Source organism: Bombina bombina, chromosome 2 (genome assembly GCF_027579735.1).
Source record: "Bombina bombina isolate aBomBom1 chromosome 2, aBomBom1.pri, whole genome shotgun sequence".
In the NCBI taxonomy this organism is placed as follows: domain Eukaryota; kingdom Metazoa; phylum Chordata; class Amphibia; order Anura; family Bombinatoridae; genus Bombina; species Bombina bombina.
Genome location: NC_069500.1, coordinates 267,207,030 through 267,225,695, shown reverse-complemented (window position 1 = coordinate 267,225,695; position 18,666 = coordinate 267,207,030). Strand labels below are relative to the sequence as shown.

At 35.9% G+C, this 18,666-nt stretch overlaps 2 protein-coding genes across 2 annotated transcripts in view; both read left to right on the top strand.

Annotated features, from left to right (window-relative positions):
- Positions 1-18,666, top strand: part of TMEM232 (transmembrane protein 232) — a 403,406-nt gene that overhangs the window by 342,419 nt on the left and 42,321 nt on the right. The window lies entirely within an intron of this gene.
- LOC128648712 (ran-binding protein 9-like) lies at positions 5,660-7,365 on the top strand. Its single transcript, XM_053701536.1, is given in 1 exon segment — positions 5,660-7,365. A coding segment is annotated over 1 exon segment (1,395 nt). The 5' UTR covers positions 5,660-5,873; the 3' UTR covers positions 7,269-7,365.

The window sequence follows — 18,666 nt, the reverse complement described above, 5'->3', positions numbered from 1 at the left end:
AATGTGTCATAAAAAATGTGTCATAAAAAAGGATTCAAAATCTTCTGAGAGTAGAATCAAAGTGGATCTTCCTGCTAGACTGCATCTTTCCCAAAGGTCTTAACAGCAACACTGAAATATTCCACCTATTATAAGAGAAGCAAAAAACAAACTCTCTCCCACTCCCAACTCTCCAAAAGACACCAGAAAATCAGGAAAGATGGGAAGAAAGTAGACTGTTTCAAACACAAGCACCACTCTCAACCAATCAAATTAAAAATTAAAGAAATTTTAAAACCAAAGCAATTTTTAAATGTTTTTTAAAAAAAGTTTTAAAAAGGTTTCTTTGGGGTTCAAAACCTTTTTTAAAATCAAGGTTCCAAAAGCTTTTACAATATATATATTTTTTACATAATATATTTTTTATATAATATTTTTATAATAATATTTTTACACAAATTTTCTATATTTTTTAGATATTTATATATTTGTACTTATAAGCTACCCCCAAACCTATTGGCAGACTCCTGAAACTATATAGGACAATGAGATCCTCAGGATAGAAATATTATTGACAGTAATAGGTTCCAAACACACTACTATGCAATATAATACCAACTCCTGTTTTAAGTAATGTCTACCCCTGTTTACGTAATGTTAGGTAATAAATATATAACTCCAACATAACGGTTTTATAATTTTGTACCCACAACATATGGATATCCATATGCCCTTATTTGTATCTTACAATTTTTTATATATTGTATTTGCATTTTTATTTTTATACCAGATATTTGTATTTTTATTCTATACCAGACATTCTGAGCTTCCAATACCAATCCCAATTTTTATTCATATGTCATATATTTTTTATTATTTTTTATCATTTTATCTTTTTATATAATTAAACTTATTCACATAGAGATTGTTTTTTATGTAATGACACAACTACAAGGAATAATGCCATTACATATATTTACACTCATATAGGCAACTTTGCATTTTGCCAAGTCAATATACTATAACCCCAATATGCCAAAATGAGTTGGCACTTCCACCGGCAAATACACATGATATATATTCTTTCCCCTTTCGGATAATAGAAATGGGGGACAATATAATTATCAATTTCTGGAAATTTATTTTAAATGAGAAAAAAAAAAAAACACACTTAAGGTGTAGAAGCCAGACAGCTGCTACCAGTCTTGAGAAAGGTCCCTGAGGACCGAAACGCGTTGGCTATACACTGGTATTGCAGCTCAGAATATATCTGGTGAGTAGAATACTGTTGTTGTCATTCTAAAGTGATTTTATTGCACTATGTCTATTTTCTGTACACTTTTTTAGGTACAGGAGGATATCCCATTACATTTGATAACCTTTTAAGAAGAGGAACATCAACCCAGCACTTTCTACACTCACATTTGGAATACTTGGAATTATATACACATTTTTTTGGAGCAATTTGGACTTCATTTATTTCACCAGGATTTTGAATCCTTTTTTATGACACATTTTTTATGACACATTTTTTACCACACCCTTTTATATACACACATTTTTATACACACTTTTTAGGTGTACACCTCACGAGAATTATTCACTATCACATATATTATATTCCTTCCATATGGGTTGCTGATTACAACTCATATATTTTTTATATATTTTTATTCATTTTTTCATCTTTTCAAAAAATATTTAATATATTTTTTATATTTTTTAAATTTTTTCACCTTTTTGATTTTTACACCAACTTTGGACATATTATCATTTTTATTTTTTTTGGATATTAACCTTGAACATTTGCTTTGGACATTTTGGTATGGGACTTAAACACTTGTATGTTACATAGGACATAACTTCTTGGACATTGTATGGGGCAATCCATTAGATTGTTGAATCTATTTTTAACTGTATTTTTAACTGTCAGTTTATGTTAATAAAATGTTTGTTTAATACATTTTAATATCACATCCTATATATATATATATTTTGTTTTTAATCTTTTACCTTTTAAGTACTTTTTCACATGGTTTTATATATATTCTTTGTGTAACACAATATTATATATTAACCTTGATGTATACACATTCCTAGTCGTGGATACCATCTTTAGCAACCCAACCCTCATCTGAGGGTAGTGTAGCGCTGTATCTTGGCATTTCTTTTTACTCTTGATACCTTAGAAGAACATGAATATATATCAGCTCAAAAAATTGCGAATCTCTCCTCTAAAGCCTTTCAACATCACCATCATATGGTAGACTTAGAGGATAAGTTAGATGATTTGGAGAATCGATTTAGAAGGAGTAATTTACGATTCAGAGGAATCCCTGAGACTGTGCAGAACAACGAGATTCAAGATTATCTACAGTTCTTCTTCACAGACCTAATAAAGAGCAATTCAGGAACTATATCTGGCATTATACTAGACAGGGCTCACAGATCCTTACGTCCTAAACCAACTGAAAACTCACCTCCTTGAGATATCATTGTTCATTTCCAAAATATCCAACACAGAGAAGCTATCTACAACTACTCTAGAAAGCAATCATCCATCATGTTCCAGGGCCACAGAATACAAGTGTTCCAGGATTTATCAACAAGAACGCTTCAAAAAAGGAGAGATCTCTCTTTCTTAACCTCACACCTTCGTACTTTGAAGATTCCATATAGATGGAGATTTCCAACCTCAGTTATAGCTGTTAAGAATGGGAAAAAATATGAATGCCCTTTTCCTCCTGATGCAGAACAATTCTGTCAACAACTTGGAATACCACCGCCTGAATCACAAGATTTAACTTCACAATCCTCTACAATACATCGACCAGACAAGAATCTTCTAAGTCACAAAGGCGACCCTGGATGGAATCCGCAGCTCCGCTGAATAAAAGAAGACACACCAATAATGTTGATGTTGAAGATGAACCACCCTGAAAAGGGACACGTAACTATATGATGTTGTCACTAATTCCTTTGCTATGCATATTTGTCGAATCTCTTTTCAGCATCCATAAGGACTGTTTTCAGTTACTATTTACTAACCATGTTTTGATTTGTTTGTATTACCCACTCAATAACCTAATTGTTCCAGCCTCATATATAATCACTAATTTACTAAGATAGGCCCTTTAAAACCTTTTCCTATTCGAAAAGGTGAAATTTATATCTTGCGTAATGAAAAGAGCATTGATTGTAGGCAGCATGTTATAGTTGTTTTAACTAATCTGATTTTTCCTTTTAGGTATCACAGAGACTATATCTAAATGCTTATTGCACTTTGTTACGATAAAGTTTGATTACATCTTTGTCTGAAGGCGTTTGTTACACGCATAAATGTTATGGTAGGAATAGACAAAACTATGATTTAACCTGAGGCTCATATAGGCCCTGTTATATATTTCCGAGGGGGTCCTCTACCTTCGCTGCTAATGCATTTAAAATATTTAATCATTAAAATATTAATCATTTAGCCCCACTAAAACATAAACTCATTGCTGTATGTTAAAAAGTGGTTTGGAGTTGCTTTTATAGTTACAATACAAGATATCATGTTGTATCATTCACCTCACCTAGCTCTATAATGATCCAATCATTAATATATTATATTTGCCTCTTTACTTTTTCTCCTCCTCTCTCTTCCCCTTCCATCTCCCCCATTCCCTATACCTACACTATTATTTCTTAGCGAGCACATGCCCAGCTTGCCCAGAAGCCTCCACCAACTCTAAATCAACTACATCTTTTAAAAGATTTCTACCAACACAGTCAATTTTTAAATTTAACCCTTTATTTTTTTCCATATCAAATCACAAACCTCCTTCTTTCTAACCATACCCCAGTGCCTCGCCTCTCCTGCACTTATATTTTGTTTGCTCTTAGATAGTATTTATATCCTCATTTTCAACAATGTCTACTTGTTTGTACGAAGGGTCAATAACTATTGCTACCCAAAATGTGAAAGGCTTCTTATTGGCTAAATAGCGTTCTATCGCCCTTCATGACTTCCACAAAAAGAATCTGGATATTATTATGATCCAGGAAACCCACTTTAAAAAAAAAACACGAACCCACACTCTCATCCAAATATTATGACAAACATTATTTTAGCTCAGGCCCATCCTGAGGGAAGGATTATGATATTATTAGGCCTTTACTATGGTTAACCTATTACACTCGCAAACATCTATGCCCCAATCCGACCTACTTCTTGCTTTTTCCGCAAAGTCATTAATAAGCTACTTGACATAGCCAAAGACTCCATCATATTAGGGGGCGACTTTAATTTCCCCTCAGATCCCGCTCTAGATACCTCTACAGGTCATTCTTATCTTAGATACTCACAGGTTAAGAATAATAATCTTTCTCTCCACTCACTCAACCTGTTCGACACATGGAGAACGGTACACACCTCCACTAAAGACTATACCTTTTTCTCCCACCCACAACGATCATATGGACTAATAAACCCAAACACAGACTGAATTGGAGACTAAACGAACACATTCTTACAGACAATGAAATCATTAACCAACTAACTAAATGCACAGACGAATATTTCTTATTTAATATCCCCTCTGATACAAATGCCGCAAATAACTGGGAGTCCTACAAGTGCTATATCAGGGGAATCATTATACAATTAACAGCAAAACTTAAAAACAAAGATCTGCTCAGTTTGACTCTTTGTCTAGCATCTTATTACAGTGTGAAAACCTACATAAAAAAGACCCAAAATCCTTACAAAAACTAACAGAAGTAAAAGAAGCTAGGGATAATCTGAATAAATTCTTAATCAAAAATGCACATATGCGTGTTATGACAACTAAAGCTAAATTCTTTGCAGAATCAAATAAGGCCGGAAAAATGTTGGCCAGATCTTTGAAAAAACAGAGACTCGCCTCACATATCCAATCTATTAAACATAACTCAGGAGCAACATACACCAAAAATGAAGACATAATAAACAGCTTTGTCACATACTATACCTCACTATACAATATTAATAATACAAACGACCAGGACAAACAAGATAGGTTAAAAGCGTACCTAGACTCAATACATGTACCATCAATCCCTACAGAAGACCTGTCTATGTTGGACTCCCCCATCTCCTTACAAGAATTTGTAAATACTATTAAATCCCTCCCAAATAGCAAGTCACCAGGACCGGACGGTCTCCCTACCAAATTCTATCAATTATTAATAGGAAATATTGGCCCACACTTACATGAATTATTTCTGTCTATAGATCAAGGCCTGGCGTTTCCCCAATCACTCTTAGATGCCATGATAACAGTGATTCCAAAACCAGATAAGCCTAGGGACATTGTAGGTAATTATAGACCGATTTCCTTACTAAATGTCGATATTATAATATACGCTAAGATTTTAGCCAATCGCCTCAGTCATATTCTGCCGAAGGTTATCCACCCAGATCAGGTAGGATTTATTAATGGTCGCGAAGCAAAAGATAACACCACTAGGTTACTACATACAATTTACACCTCCCATGATCAGTCGAGCCCCCTGGTGCTTCTTTCCACTGATGCTGAGAAGGCCTTTGACAGGGTCGACTGGCACTTTATGTGGTCAGCCCTGTCAAAATTCGGTCTCTCTGCAGTGTTGTGTGTGAGCGCTCTGTTCGGCCCCCGTGTGGTGTTTCATGTCCTCGTCTCCTCCTCCACCGAGACCCTCCGCCCCGAGCATGGAGCCCCCGGGACAAATGCAGCTACCTGGGCCTTTCCCACGGCAACCTGCGCGTCCATTACAAAGGACATGGAAAAACCTCAAAGGATGCGGCTTCAGTACGTGCTACTCACCCTATTCCAGCAGCCTGTGGTATATATTACTTTGAAGTGAAAATTATTAGTAAAGGAAGAGATGGTTATATGGGGATTGGTCTTTCTACTCAAGGTGTGAATCTTAAAAGACTCCCAGGTTGGGATAAGCATTCCTATGGTTACCATGGAGATGATGGACATTCGTTCTGCTCCTCTGGAACTGGCCAACCATATGGGCCCACTTTCACAACTGGGGATGTCATTGGCTGCTGCATCAATCTGATTGACAACACTTGCTTCTACACCAAGAATGGACATAGCTTAGGTATTGCATTTACAGATCTTCCGCCAAATTTATATCCAACAGTAGGACTTCAGACACCAGGAGAAGTAGTTGATGCCAATTTTGGACAGACTCCATTTGTGTTTGACATAGAAGATTACATTCGAGAATGGAAAACAAAAATTCAAGCACAGATTGAAAGGTTCCCTGTAGGAGGAGAGTGGCAATCCATAATACAAAGGATGGTGTAGTCATACCTTGTACACCATGGATACTGCTCTACAGCTGAGGTATTTGCCAAGTCCACAGATCAGACTGTGCAAGAAGAGCTTACATCAATTAAAAATAGACAAAGAATTCAGAAACTAGTGCTGGCTGGAAGAATGGGTGAAGCCATTGAAACAACACAGCAGTTATATCCAAGTTTGCTAGAAAGAAATCCTAATCTTTTCTTCACATTAAAAGTACGACAGTTCATAGAAATGGTAAATGGTACAGACAGTGAGGTAAGATGCCTAGGGGGCCGTAGTCCTAAGTCTCAGGACAGTTACCCAGGTCCTGATAGTAATTGCAGTAATCGAGTCATCTCAAACAAAACTCACCATTCCCACTGTCGAAGCAAGTATCAGCCTACTAGCCTTAACGTAACAGAACTGAACAGTATAAATGAAACACTGTCACAGCAAATGAACAGCTACAACAGCAATGATGTAGACATGGAGACAGATCACTATTCCAATGGTTTTGCTTCAACCTCATCCAACGGATTTCTTAATGGCAGCTCAAAGCATGACCATGGATTTGAAGAATGTGACACTGAAATGGAGGTTGATTCTGCTCAGGTCAGGCGCCAACTGTGTGGGGGCAGCCAAGCAGCAATTGAGAGAATGATCTGTTTTGGGAGAGAATTGAAGGTCATGAGTGAAGAATTAAGAAGAGAAGGAGGAAAAAATGTAACTAACAAGAATATGCTGAAGGATGCATTTAGTTTGCTAGCATATTCTGATCCCTGGAACAGTCCCATCGGATACCAGCTTGATCCAATACAAAGAGAACATGTGTGCGCATCTCTTAACAGTGCAATACTAGATATACACAATTTGCCTAAGCAGCCACCCCTATCGTTGGCATTGGAACAGGCTTCCCAGTGCTTAGAGATGATGGCCAAGTCGGGGATTGGTTCCTGTGCATTTGCCAGAGTAGCTGATCACTTACATTAGCTATGCAGGATCTAACTAAATCTATAGAATATTGGGTACTATAGGAAACTTAGACCAACTCTACTTATATTGAGTTTATTTAACATGTAACAAGCATGTGTCTATCATTACATTTATATAGCATTGTTCTTTAACCTTTTTTTGTTACTTTTTTTGTGTAGTTCTGGTTTGACATAAAAGCAATAATTTGGGGTTTAACTATTTGAGTTATTAACATTATTGAGCCTATTCTACTATTTTCAATCTATAAATCACAAAGAAAAATGGAGAAACCAGACGAGAGCAGGAAAACACAACCTTGTTATAGAAGAGTCGGGATAGTGTGAAGCACAGTGAATATTGCCTGCTTTTGGAGACAAAATCTAGAGTTTCTGATTAAAGGAACATGAAAGGTGTAATGCAACACTCCAGTGTCCCTTGTAGGATACCAAAACAGAGAAGCACTTAACATAAACATATTTAATTCATGCAGATTTTAAATAAAACCTTACTTCCGGCCTATAGTCTACCACCCTGTTGTTTTCCCTCCAAGAATAGGCTTCAGGTGCTATTGCCAATCAAAGGCCATGGTGCCAGAGCCACGATTTTAATGTTGGCAGTCTCCTGATTGCTCTCTATCTTAAAGGGAATAGACAATGCACAATGACCCCTGAGAAAAAAGTACTTACAAAGTCTGCTCCCATTTTTTACAAAATGAAAGTTTCAGGAAACGTTTCCTTTAAAATACACACAAATGAAAATGCATATTTTAAATGCTTCCCTTTACTACAGTCATCATATTGGAGTGATATTTAAAACCTGATGCATTACTGTATAACTGTTTGTATAACTGCATGCATTGTTATTGTTATTGTACAAATGCCATGTCTGGTATGTACCATTGTAAATACAAACTGCACCAATTACAGGTAGGGCATCAAATAGTGCTGCAAATTACCTGTCCTGCAAAATATCCTTCAGGAGTGATGTACTTAGATTTTATTATTTTTGCAGACATATATGATAGTTACCGGATGCTTTGATCAATTTGTGTGTGTTCCTTTATTACTTCAGGCCATGTCTTATTTGTTATGTGATAATATAACTTACTTATCGCATCCATTTCTTAATATGAGAAGAAGTTGTAACAATGGGAAAACTTCTAATACAAACCAGTGTGTGTTAATTTCATGCTTTATAGAGAATAACCAAGTAAGTACCTTTTTTCTTTTTACACTTTTTAAGTGTTAAAATAACTATTGCAATAGAAAATGTTAATTTAATGAACCATTAAAAATTTACATTTTGGAAAAAAAAAAAAAAAAAAAATTTGGTCTCTCAGACAAATTCTAATCCAGAGTACAGGCATTGTACAACAACCCTTGAGCGTCTATCAAAGTTAACGATACAATCTCACAAACTTTCCCAATATCTAATGGCACCTGGCAAGGGTGCCCACTATCCCCTCTCTTATTTGCCATTACAGTAGAAATGTTAGCTATTCAGATTAGAAATAATCCAAATATCTCAGGCATTAAGTTTGGCAATATTCAACAAACATGTCTTCTTTTTGCAGATGACATTATTTTTACTCTAACAACACCTTTGAGCTCCCTACCAGCCTTAATACAAATCCTGTAGACTTATAAACAATTTTCTAATTATTCAATAAATATGGATAAATCTAGCATCATTCCTTTTCATATAAATCCAGCGGAAATGGATTACATCTCACAAAACACTCCCTTCTCAGTCACAAATACCCTCCGATATCTGGGATTGAATATACCATAAAATCCTCAAAATCTATTTCATGATAACTACACGACACTTCAAACTAACGTCTTCTCCCTATTACAGACATGGCATAAGCAGGGCCACCTTTCTTGGTCTGGACGAATAAATACAATTAAAATGATAATTCCTAAATACTTATATATATTTCAAGCCCTACCTATAACGATACCAAGGCATTATCTACGCACTCATCAGAGGATGCTAGAATCCTTTATCTGGGATTATAAAAGGCCAAGAGTTTCACGCAACACCATGTACTTGAGAAAAGAGGAAGGAGGCCTAAATGTACCAAATTTAGCATTGTACCATAAAGCAACACACTTAACACGTATAATCTCATGGAACCATAATCCCCCTTCTAAAGTGTGGATACAAATAGAAGCAGCCTTACTTAAAATAAATGGAATGTGAGATATATGCTGGCTTCCTAAACCTCTTAGACCCTCACTGACTAAAGCTAACGAATGCATCAGGACGACATTAGCTATATGGGATTCTCTTATCCAACACCCCAACACTCTTTCTTCTCCAATCTCACCAATGACCCCATTATTGAATAACACCCTTTTTTTTCCCAGCACCAGTTTAAATACGAACATGAGGACGCTTCTTATAAAAACATGCCTATATTTTTACTTATAGACTCGTCTCAAATAAAAGATAGAACTGTTCTGAGAGATTCAATAGGTTCTCCTTTCCATAAATGGTTCCCCTATTTTCAAATTCGACAAGCGATTTTGAATGGCCCCCACAAGAACAATTGTCTCCGTCCACTCAATCCATTCGAAAAACTATGCATTACAAAAGATATTCATAAGTCACACCTTTCTATCACACATAAACTTTTAAGGGTTCTACACACAGTCAGACTACCTTCCTGCACTTCTAAATGGGAAATAGAACTCAAGATTCAGCTCCCGAAAGACACCTGACTACAATGTTTTCGCACTACTCACTCTTCCTCGACCGCACTTACCCTGACAGAGCTTAATTACAAAATCATTTCACGGTGGTACCTTACACCCCAGAAACTAAATTAAATATATCCAGGAGCTAACTCTATCTGTTGGAGACGTTGTGGTGAAACGGGCACACTCTCTCACCTTTGGTGGTCCTGTTGTAAATTATCAACTTTTTGGGCACAAATTGAACGCTGTATTAACCTTACATTAAACACTCAGATCTCTCTCTCAGCTTCTATGATTGTACTAAATCAAGTAACTAACTTACAATGTATCTATCGTAAAAAACCTCTTCAACTGATGCTCACATGTGCCAAACGTATTATTCCCCGGCTTTGGAAACAAACACTCCCCCCCCACTTTTAATCAATGGGTAGCTGAGGTCATCCATACTTTATCCCTAGAAAAGAGACATTACAGCTATTTAGGGAAGCAAGACTTTATATTGGATATATTTTTTTTATGGGAGCAAAGAGCAACATAAATTTGAAGAGACAACCCTTATTTACCTATATAAAGATAGATCTTATAACTATCTAAGACACAAGTCATTATCTCTAAGCAGATAAGGTACAAGGAGGTTTTACTATATTTCTCCCCTTCATCAGACCCTCTACTCCAGATTCCCTTGACCCTCATACAGAACGCCCTTCAATTCCCCGTCCACACTCCCCCTCCACCTTTTTCTTTTATTTTTTCCCATTATTCACATTGCAATGACTGGTAAAGAAATATAGTGATTCAACATGTTGATGCATATTTACTGATCTTTGTTACTCATTTATTTGTTTTTGTTAAATATAAAAATGTCAATAAAAAACTATTTAAATAAAAAAAACATCTCTAAATAACATATGAGATACAACGTAACTAGGCTCTCATATATCAATACACAGCTTAGGATGAATATAGGAAACTATATATAAAATAATGCGCAAGCATTTTCCTGCCAAAATAAATCTCATAAACTTTTAGGATTACACTCAAGTAGTTAGTTTTTTAGATTGCTTTTGTTTATTTATAAACCCAACGTAATACAAATATTTATTTTTGAATCTATATATCGTTCAGTTTATAAATCAGGAATGATTAAAAGCCAATATACAAATAAAATGAGATACTCATATTTCATTTATAAATTTATATATCAGTCAGTTTACAAATTAGCAATGATTTAAGACCATTATGTTAAGCGTTATCCAGCTTATCAAATTGTTGAAAATATTTAACCCAAAAAGGACCCATACTCAATTCTCTCATTTAGGCCAAGGGGGGACGTTATTTTAAGCACGTATGTCCATCTTGCTTCTTTGTTTAAAAGACATTTATTGTTATCTCCTCCTCTGCCATTTGTTATTCCTTGATCAATTCCTATGAATTTTAAAGAAACAGTACTACTGCTGTGGACATCCCTAAAATGTCGAGCTACGCTCATATCTCTTTCATAGAGGATGTCATCTCTATGCTCCTGTACCCTGTCCTTGAACATTCGTTTCGTTTTCCAAACATAGAACAGGGGACAGGAGCATTGTAAGAGATATACAACTCCCACAGTGTTACAATTTGAGAAGCATCTAATCTCAAATTGTTTCTCAGTATTTGCTAAGAAGGATTTGCATTTAAGCATATATGGACAGTACACAGGGAAAATTTCCTTTGACCTGTTGGTACTTGTTTAACCAACTCCTTTCAGGTTCAGACCTCACAAATCTACTTTTAACTAACTTGTCCTTTAAGTTAGGTGAATTGTTTGCAGTCAATAAGGTTTTTTTTCCTATTTTTTCAACAATTTTCTCATCCAGGGACAACAAATGCCAATTGTGAGATAAAATGTATCTCATATTTTGCCATTGACAATTAAATGTAGTAATGAATCTTATATAGTTGTCAGTTGTAACATCAGTTTTTTTAGAATACAGTAGATCATTTCGATTAAGTTTCCTAACTTTATTTAGCGTATGTTTAATTAGGTTGTGAGAGTAACCTCTTTCTATGAATTTTTTACACATTATCTCATCATGGTGTTCAAATTTCATCCTTGAGGAACAATTTCTCTTTAATCTTAGTAGCTGACCATAAGGAATACCTTTCTTTAGGGGTTCTGGGTGACTACTAGATGCTTCCAGTAAACTATTTGTGGCAGTATTTTTACGATGGTTTTCAGTGGATATACAATTCCCTTCCTTTTTAATACAAATGTCTAGAAAAGGTAATTCTTTATCGCTGAGGGCATACGTCAGAAAAATGTTACGATCATTCTTATTTAATGCATCAGCAAATACTGAGAAACAATTTTAGATTAGATGTTTCTCAAATTGTAACACTGTGGGAGTTGTATATCTCTTACAATGCTCCTGTCCCTTGTTCTATGTTGGGAAAACGAAACGAATGTTCAAGGACAGGGTACAGGGGCATAGAGATGACATCCTCTTTGAAAGAGATACAAGTGTAGCTCGACATTTTAGGGATGTCCACAGCAGTAGTACTGTTTCTTTAAAATTCATAGCAAATGGCAGAGGAGGAGATAACAATAAATGTCTTTTAAACAAAGAAGCAAGATGGACATATGTGCTTAAAACAATGTCCCCCCTTGGCCTAAATGAGAGAATTGAGTATGGGTCCTTTTTGGGTTAAATATTTTCAACAATTTGATAAGCTGGATAAGGCTTAACATAATGGTCTTAAAGCATTCCTAATTTGTAAACTGAATGATATATACATTTATAAATGAAATATGAGTATCTCATTTTATTTGTATATTGGCTTTTAATCATTCCTGATTTATAAATTGAACAATACTGTATATAGATTCAAAAATAAATATTTGTATTATGTTGGGTTTATAAATAAACAAAAGCAATCTAAAGAACTAACTACTTGAGTATAATAAGGTTTATGAGATTTATTTTGGCAGGAAAATGCTTGCACATTATATTATATATAGTTTCATATATTCATCCTATGCTGTCTATTGATATATGAGAGCCTAGTTACTTTGTGTCTCATATGTTGTTTAGAGATGTTTTATAGAGACTCAGCATGTATTGGTCTTTTGGTACTGCAATGGATTTGTTACGCCTATTAGTTTTCATAATTTGTTGCTTTTTTCTGTATGATAGTTTTGTAGCTTAGATAATAAATGTAAGCTATGTAGCATAAATAAGGAGGTGTAACAAAGAATGCTTGCGTGATTGGTAAGCGAGCACACACCTCAGCCACTCCTTCAATGAAAAGCAACAAATAAAAGATGAAGCGTTACATTGTGATTGACAGTCCTGACGAGGCCCCTACCGCAAAGCATTGTGGGGCGAAACGCACGTCGACAGAGTCATTCAAACTAATGCAGAAATTGTGGGCACCTGTATCTACTAACGGTGTTGCACAGTATCAAGTCCGGAAGTGATCTGGCGGAGGTGAGGAAAGTCTACCAAAGTTAACCTGTGTCTCAAGTTCGACCTGTGTCTCATGGAGCAAGGGGACGAGACGGAACGATTTGGGTGAGACTGGATGTCGGAGGTGTGGTCCCGGTCCGTTATCTGTTATGCCTCAGAAAATGCCTTAAATACCCGGACTTTGCTGCTTGAAGCTAAAACAACTAGGATAAGGTTGTATGTTTTGTTGCACTTCAATTACCACTATAGATAAGCAAGCCTTTAACCAACAAATTCTTGTATTTGTAAAAACTGATTTTGGAGGACGCTCTTACCTCTGTCTTGTCAGCTCTATTAAGGTCACGGTACAATCAAGCAATAGTGATCATCACGGTTTTATTTCTCTCAGAGGATATGTTTATAAAAGGAAAGAAGTCTGTTTATCTGGGACTTTGCTCTGGGGTCTCTTTTTGCCTTTGGTTAACAGTACTTTGCTAAGTGTTGAATTACCCATCTATGGCCTCGCTTCCATTGAGTCGTAATTCAGTTTGCGTGCACTCGCAAACCGATAAATATGCTGTCGGAAGCAATATCGTTTATCGACTGTTTCCAATGGCGCGTTATACCTCGATATCGGCAGCCGGACTTCGGCTGCCGAAAAGATCTTCGCGTCCTATAGAAAGTAATAGAAGCCGTTAATCGATAAATTATACCAGGTTTCCAATGAAAGCGCTAACCGTTAATACATTGTCGGAGGCTGTCGATACATTGAGATATATTACCCCCAGCTCAACTAGGTGTAAAAGAGGAAAATTGTGCTTTTTGAGACCTATTTTCTATTGAAATTATAAAACTTGCAAATAATGCAAGTGTTTTAATGTAGAAATAAATTGTTATAAGTAATATTTATTGTTGTCTCATGTATAGAAATAGTTGAACTTATATTCTAATAGAAATATCAGTATATATTTAAATATAATAATATATGCAAGAACATATCTACAGAATGCAAACTATACCTATGCCTAGGGCAGCAAGAAATATTACTTATATTTATGAAGTGTTAAATATAATTATATTAGAAAATAGTATTTGATTATTAAAAATATGGATGTGTTTTTTTATTTTTCTTGAGAGGCGATCACAGGTAAGAAGCACGGACGTTAAACGTAAATTCTATAGCATAAGGTCGGGTTACCTTAGCAACTAATTGATTTTCAAGAAATCCGACGTCAGATGGAAGCGTTAACACAACGTTAACTTACAGCTACACGAAAAGAGCGACTGCGCGCAACACGCTAATCTTTTCAATGGAAACCTGGTACTAAAATGCAGCTGTAAATTACTTTTAGTTGTCGGCCGCTTCGGTAGCTTACGGCTCCATTTTTAACGACTCAATGGAAGCGAGGCCTATATGTTTAATAACACTGGTAATTTATCTGTGATTTTTATTTGCTGTCAGTACCGTTTTTATTTGATCTAGGCTATCCTTTGCAGTGGTATATGTTTGGTGGTGCATTAGTATGAACTACCCTATTCGTAAAATATGTTGTTTTAGTAATAAATTAATTGCATATTATTTGGCCCAATGTGTGCTTGTGTTTCATTGTTTGATACAATATACCAGCCTTTAATCTACATATTAGATCAAGAAATAGTTAAAACTTAGAAACATAAAATTTGACAGTAGATTAGAACCAAAAAGGCCCATCAAGTCTACCCATATTACATGTTACTTTTTCCTTAGGATAGCCTTATGCATGTCCCAGGCATTTTTAAATTCCTTTACAGTCTTTGTGTTTACCACTTCAAATGGAAGTTTATTCCATGAATCCACCACCCTTTCTGTAAAAAAATGCTTCCTCAAATTTTATCCTGAATCTACTACCCTCTAACTTTAGATTGTGACCCCTTGTTTTGGCATTTATTTTTTTGTGAAAAATGCTTTCAGCTTCTATTTTATTAAGTCCCTTCATATATTTGAAGGTTTCTATCATGTCACCTCTTTCCCTTCTATCCTCTAAACTATACATATTTAGAACATAGAATCTTTCTTTGTGCGTTTTATATTTTAGACCATGTACCATTTTAGTAGCCCTCCTTTGGACAGCTTCTAGTTTATTTATATCTTTCTGAAGATATGGTTTCCAGAACTGTACACAGTATTCCATATTTGGTCTAACTAATGATCTGTAAAGTGGCATAAGAACCTTGCTATTTCTGCTACTAAAACCTCTTCCAATGCAACCAAGCATTTGACTGGCCTTGCTGGCTGCACTGCAGCATTGTGTACCAAATTTTAAATTCCCAAATCCCTTTCTTCTTTAATTACAGTCAGTAATATACCATTGAGACTATAATTGGCCTTTGGGTTTTTGGATCCTATATGCATAATTTTGCTCTTGGTAATATTAAATTTCAGATCCCATTTATTTGACCAGTCCTCTAGTTTATTAATATCACAGTTCATTTGATCAACTCCTCCTGGAACATCTACCATGTTACAAATTTTTGTATCATCAGCAAACAAGCAAACCTTCCCCTTAAGCTCACTTCCAATATCACTTATGAACATGTTAAACAAAACAGGCCCAAGAATTGACCCTTGGGGAACACCACTAGTAACTGATGCCTCAGTTGAATGTACTCCATTAATTGAAACCCTCTGTCGTCTATCTTTAAGCCAGCATTCTACCCACAAGGCAATACATTTTGTTAATATGTTTGTTGTGTGGGACGGTGTCAAATGCTTTGCTAAAGTCTAGATATGCAACATCTACGGCTCCTCCCTGGTCTATTATTTTAGTTACATGGTCAAAGAAATCAATTAGATTAGTCAGGCATGATCTTCCAGCAGTGAAACCATGCTGTCCTTTGTCTTCTAAGTTGTTTGTCTGAATGAAAGATACAAGTCTTTCCTTTGAAAGAGTTTCCATTAATTTCCCTGCAATTGAGGTCAAACTGACTGGCCTATAGTTAGCAGAATCTTCCCTACTACCCTTTTTATGAAGAGGGACTACATTGGCAATTTTCCAGTCTTTTGGAACAGTTTGAAGTGACTGATTAAATAAATCAGCTAATGGAGTAGCTATTACGGATCGAAGTTCACTTAGAACCCTTGGATGAATATTATCTGGACCCACAGACTTATTAACTTTTATTTTTGATAAAGCCCTTGAAACCTCTTCCTCTGTAAAAAGAAAAGTACTACTCACATTATTATTTATAGTAACATCCCTTAATAGAATCTCACTATCTTTACCATCTGTTGTAAAGACTGAACAAAAGTAATCATTTAAACAGTTTGCTCTTTGTTTATCTTCTTCCACTACTCTATCCTCATTCTTGAGTCTAACTATTCCTCTGTTAGTTTTTCTCTTTTCTCTTGTAAGGTGTATCCAGTCCACGGATCATCCATTACTTGTGGGATATTCTCATTCCCAACAGGAAGTAGCAAGAGGACACCCACAGCAGAGCTGTAATATAGCTCCTTCCGTAACTGTCATAGCCAGTCATTCTCTTGCAACTCTCAACAAGCAAGGACGTTGTAGGAGAGAGTGGTTAAATATAGCTAGTTTATTTTCTTCAATCAAAAGTTTGTTATTTTTAAATAGTACCGGAGTTGTGCTATTTTATCTCAGGCAGTAAATAGAAGAAGAATCTGCCTGAGGTTTCTATGATCTTAGCAGGTTGTAACTAAGATCCATTGCTATTCTCACATATGTCTGAGGGGATTACACAGATGAGGTAACTTCAGCGAGAGAATGGCGTGCAGTTTATTCTGCTATCAGGTATGTGCAGTTATAATTTTTTCGAGAGATGGAAAACACTAGAAAATGCTGCTGATACCAGATTAATGTAACTTAAGCCTGAATACAGTGATTTAATAACGACTGGTATCATGCTTACTCCCAGGTTTAATAGCCTTATGATATTTACAATATAAAACGTTTGCTGGCATGTTTAATCATTTTTATATATGCTTTGGTGATAAAACTTTATTGGGGCCTAGTTTTTTCCATATGGCTGGCTTAAATTTTGACTAGAAACAATTTCCACTGTTGTAGTATAAAAGTTACAGTTGGTGCAGTTAAAATTACAAACTGTGACATCCAGCTTCCATCAAAGGCCCTCTGAATGCTATAGGACATCTCTAAAGGGCCCAAAGGCTTTCCAAAGTCTATTATTGGGGAAGGTAGGGCCACAGCTTGCTGTGGCAGTTGGTTGTGACTGTTAAAAAACGTCTATTTCGTTTTTTTTATCCATTTTTTGAACTAAGGGGTTAATCATCCATTTGCAAGTGGGTGCACTGCTCTGTTAGCCTATTATACACACTGTAAAAATTTCATTTGATTTACTGCATTTTTTCACTGTTTTTCAAATTCTGACAAAATTTGTTTCTCTTAAAGGCACAGTACCGTTTTTTATATTTGCTTGTTAACTTGATTTAAAGTGTTTTCCAAGCTTGCTAGTCTCATTGCTATTCTGTATAAACATGTCTGACATAGAAGAAACTCCTTGTTTATTATGTTTAAAAGCCATGGTGGAACCCCCTCTTAGAATGTGTACCAAATGTACTGATTTCATTTTATGCAATAAAGATCATTTTCTGTCTTTAAAAAATGTATCACCAGAGGAATCTGATGAGGGGGAAGTTATGCCGACTAACTTTCCCCACGTGTCAGACCCTTTGACTCCCGCTTAAGGGACTCACGCTCAAATGGCGCCAAGTACATCTAGGGCGCCCATAGCATTTACTTTACAAGACATGGCGGCAGTCATGGATAATACACTGTCAGCGGTATTAGCCAGACTACCTGAACTTAGAGATAAGCGAGATAGCTCTGGGGTGAGACAAAATGCAGAGCATACTGACGCTTTAAGAACCATGTCTGATACTGCCTCACAATATGCAGAAGCTGAGGAAAGAGAGCTTCAGTCAGTGGGTGATGTTAATGACGCAGGAAAGATACCTGATTCTAATATTTCTACATTTAAATTTAAGCTTGAACACCTCCGCGTGTTGCTTAGGGAGGTTTTAGCTGCTCTGAATGACTGTGATACCATTGCAGTGACAGAGAAATTGTGTAGACTGGATAAATACTTTGCAGTGCCGGTGTGTACTGATGTTTTTCCAAATACCTAAAAGGTTTACAGAAATTATTAATAAGGAATGGGATAGACCAGGTGTGCCGTTATCTTCCCCTCCTATTTTTAGAATTTTTTTTCCAATAGACGCCACCACATGGGACTTATGGCAGACAGTCCCTAAGGTGGAGGGAGCAGTTT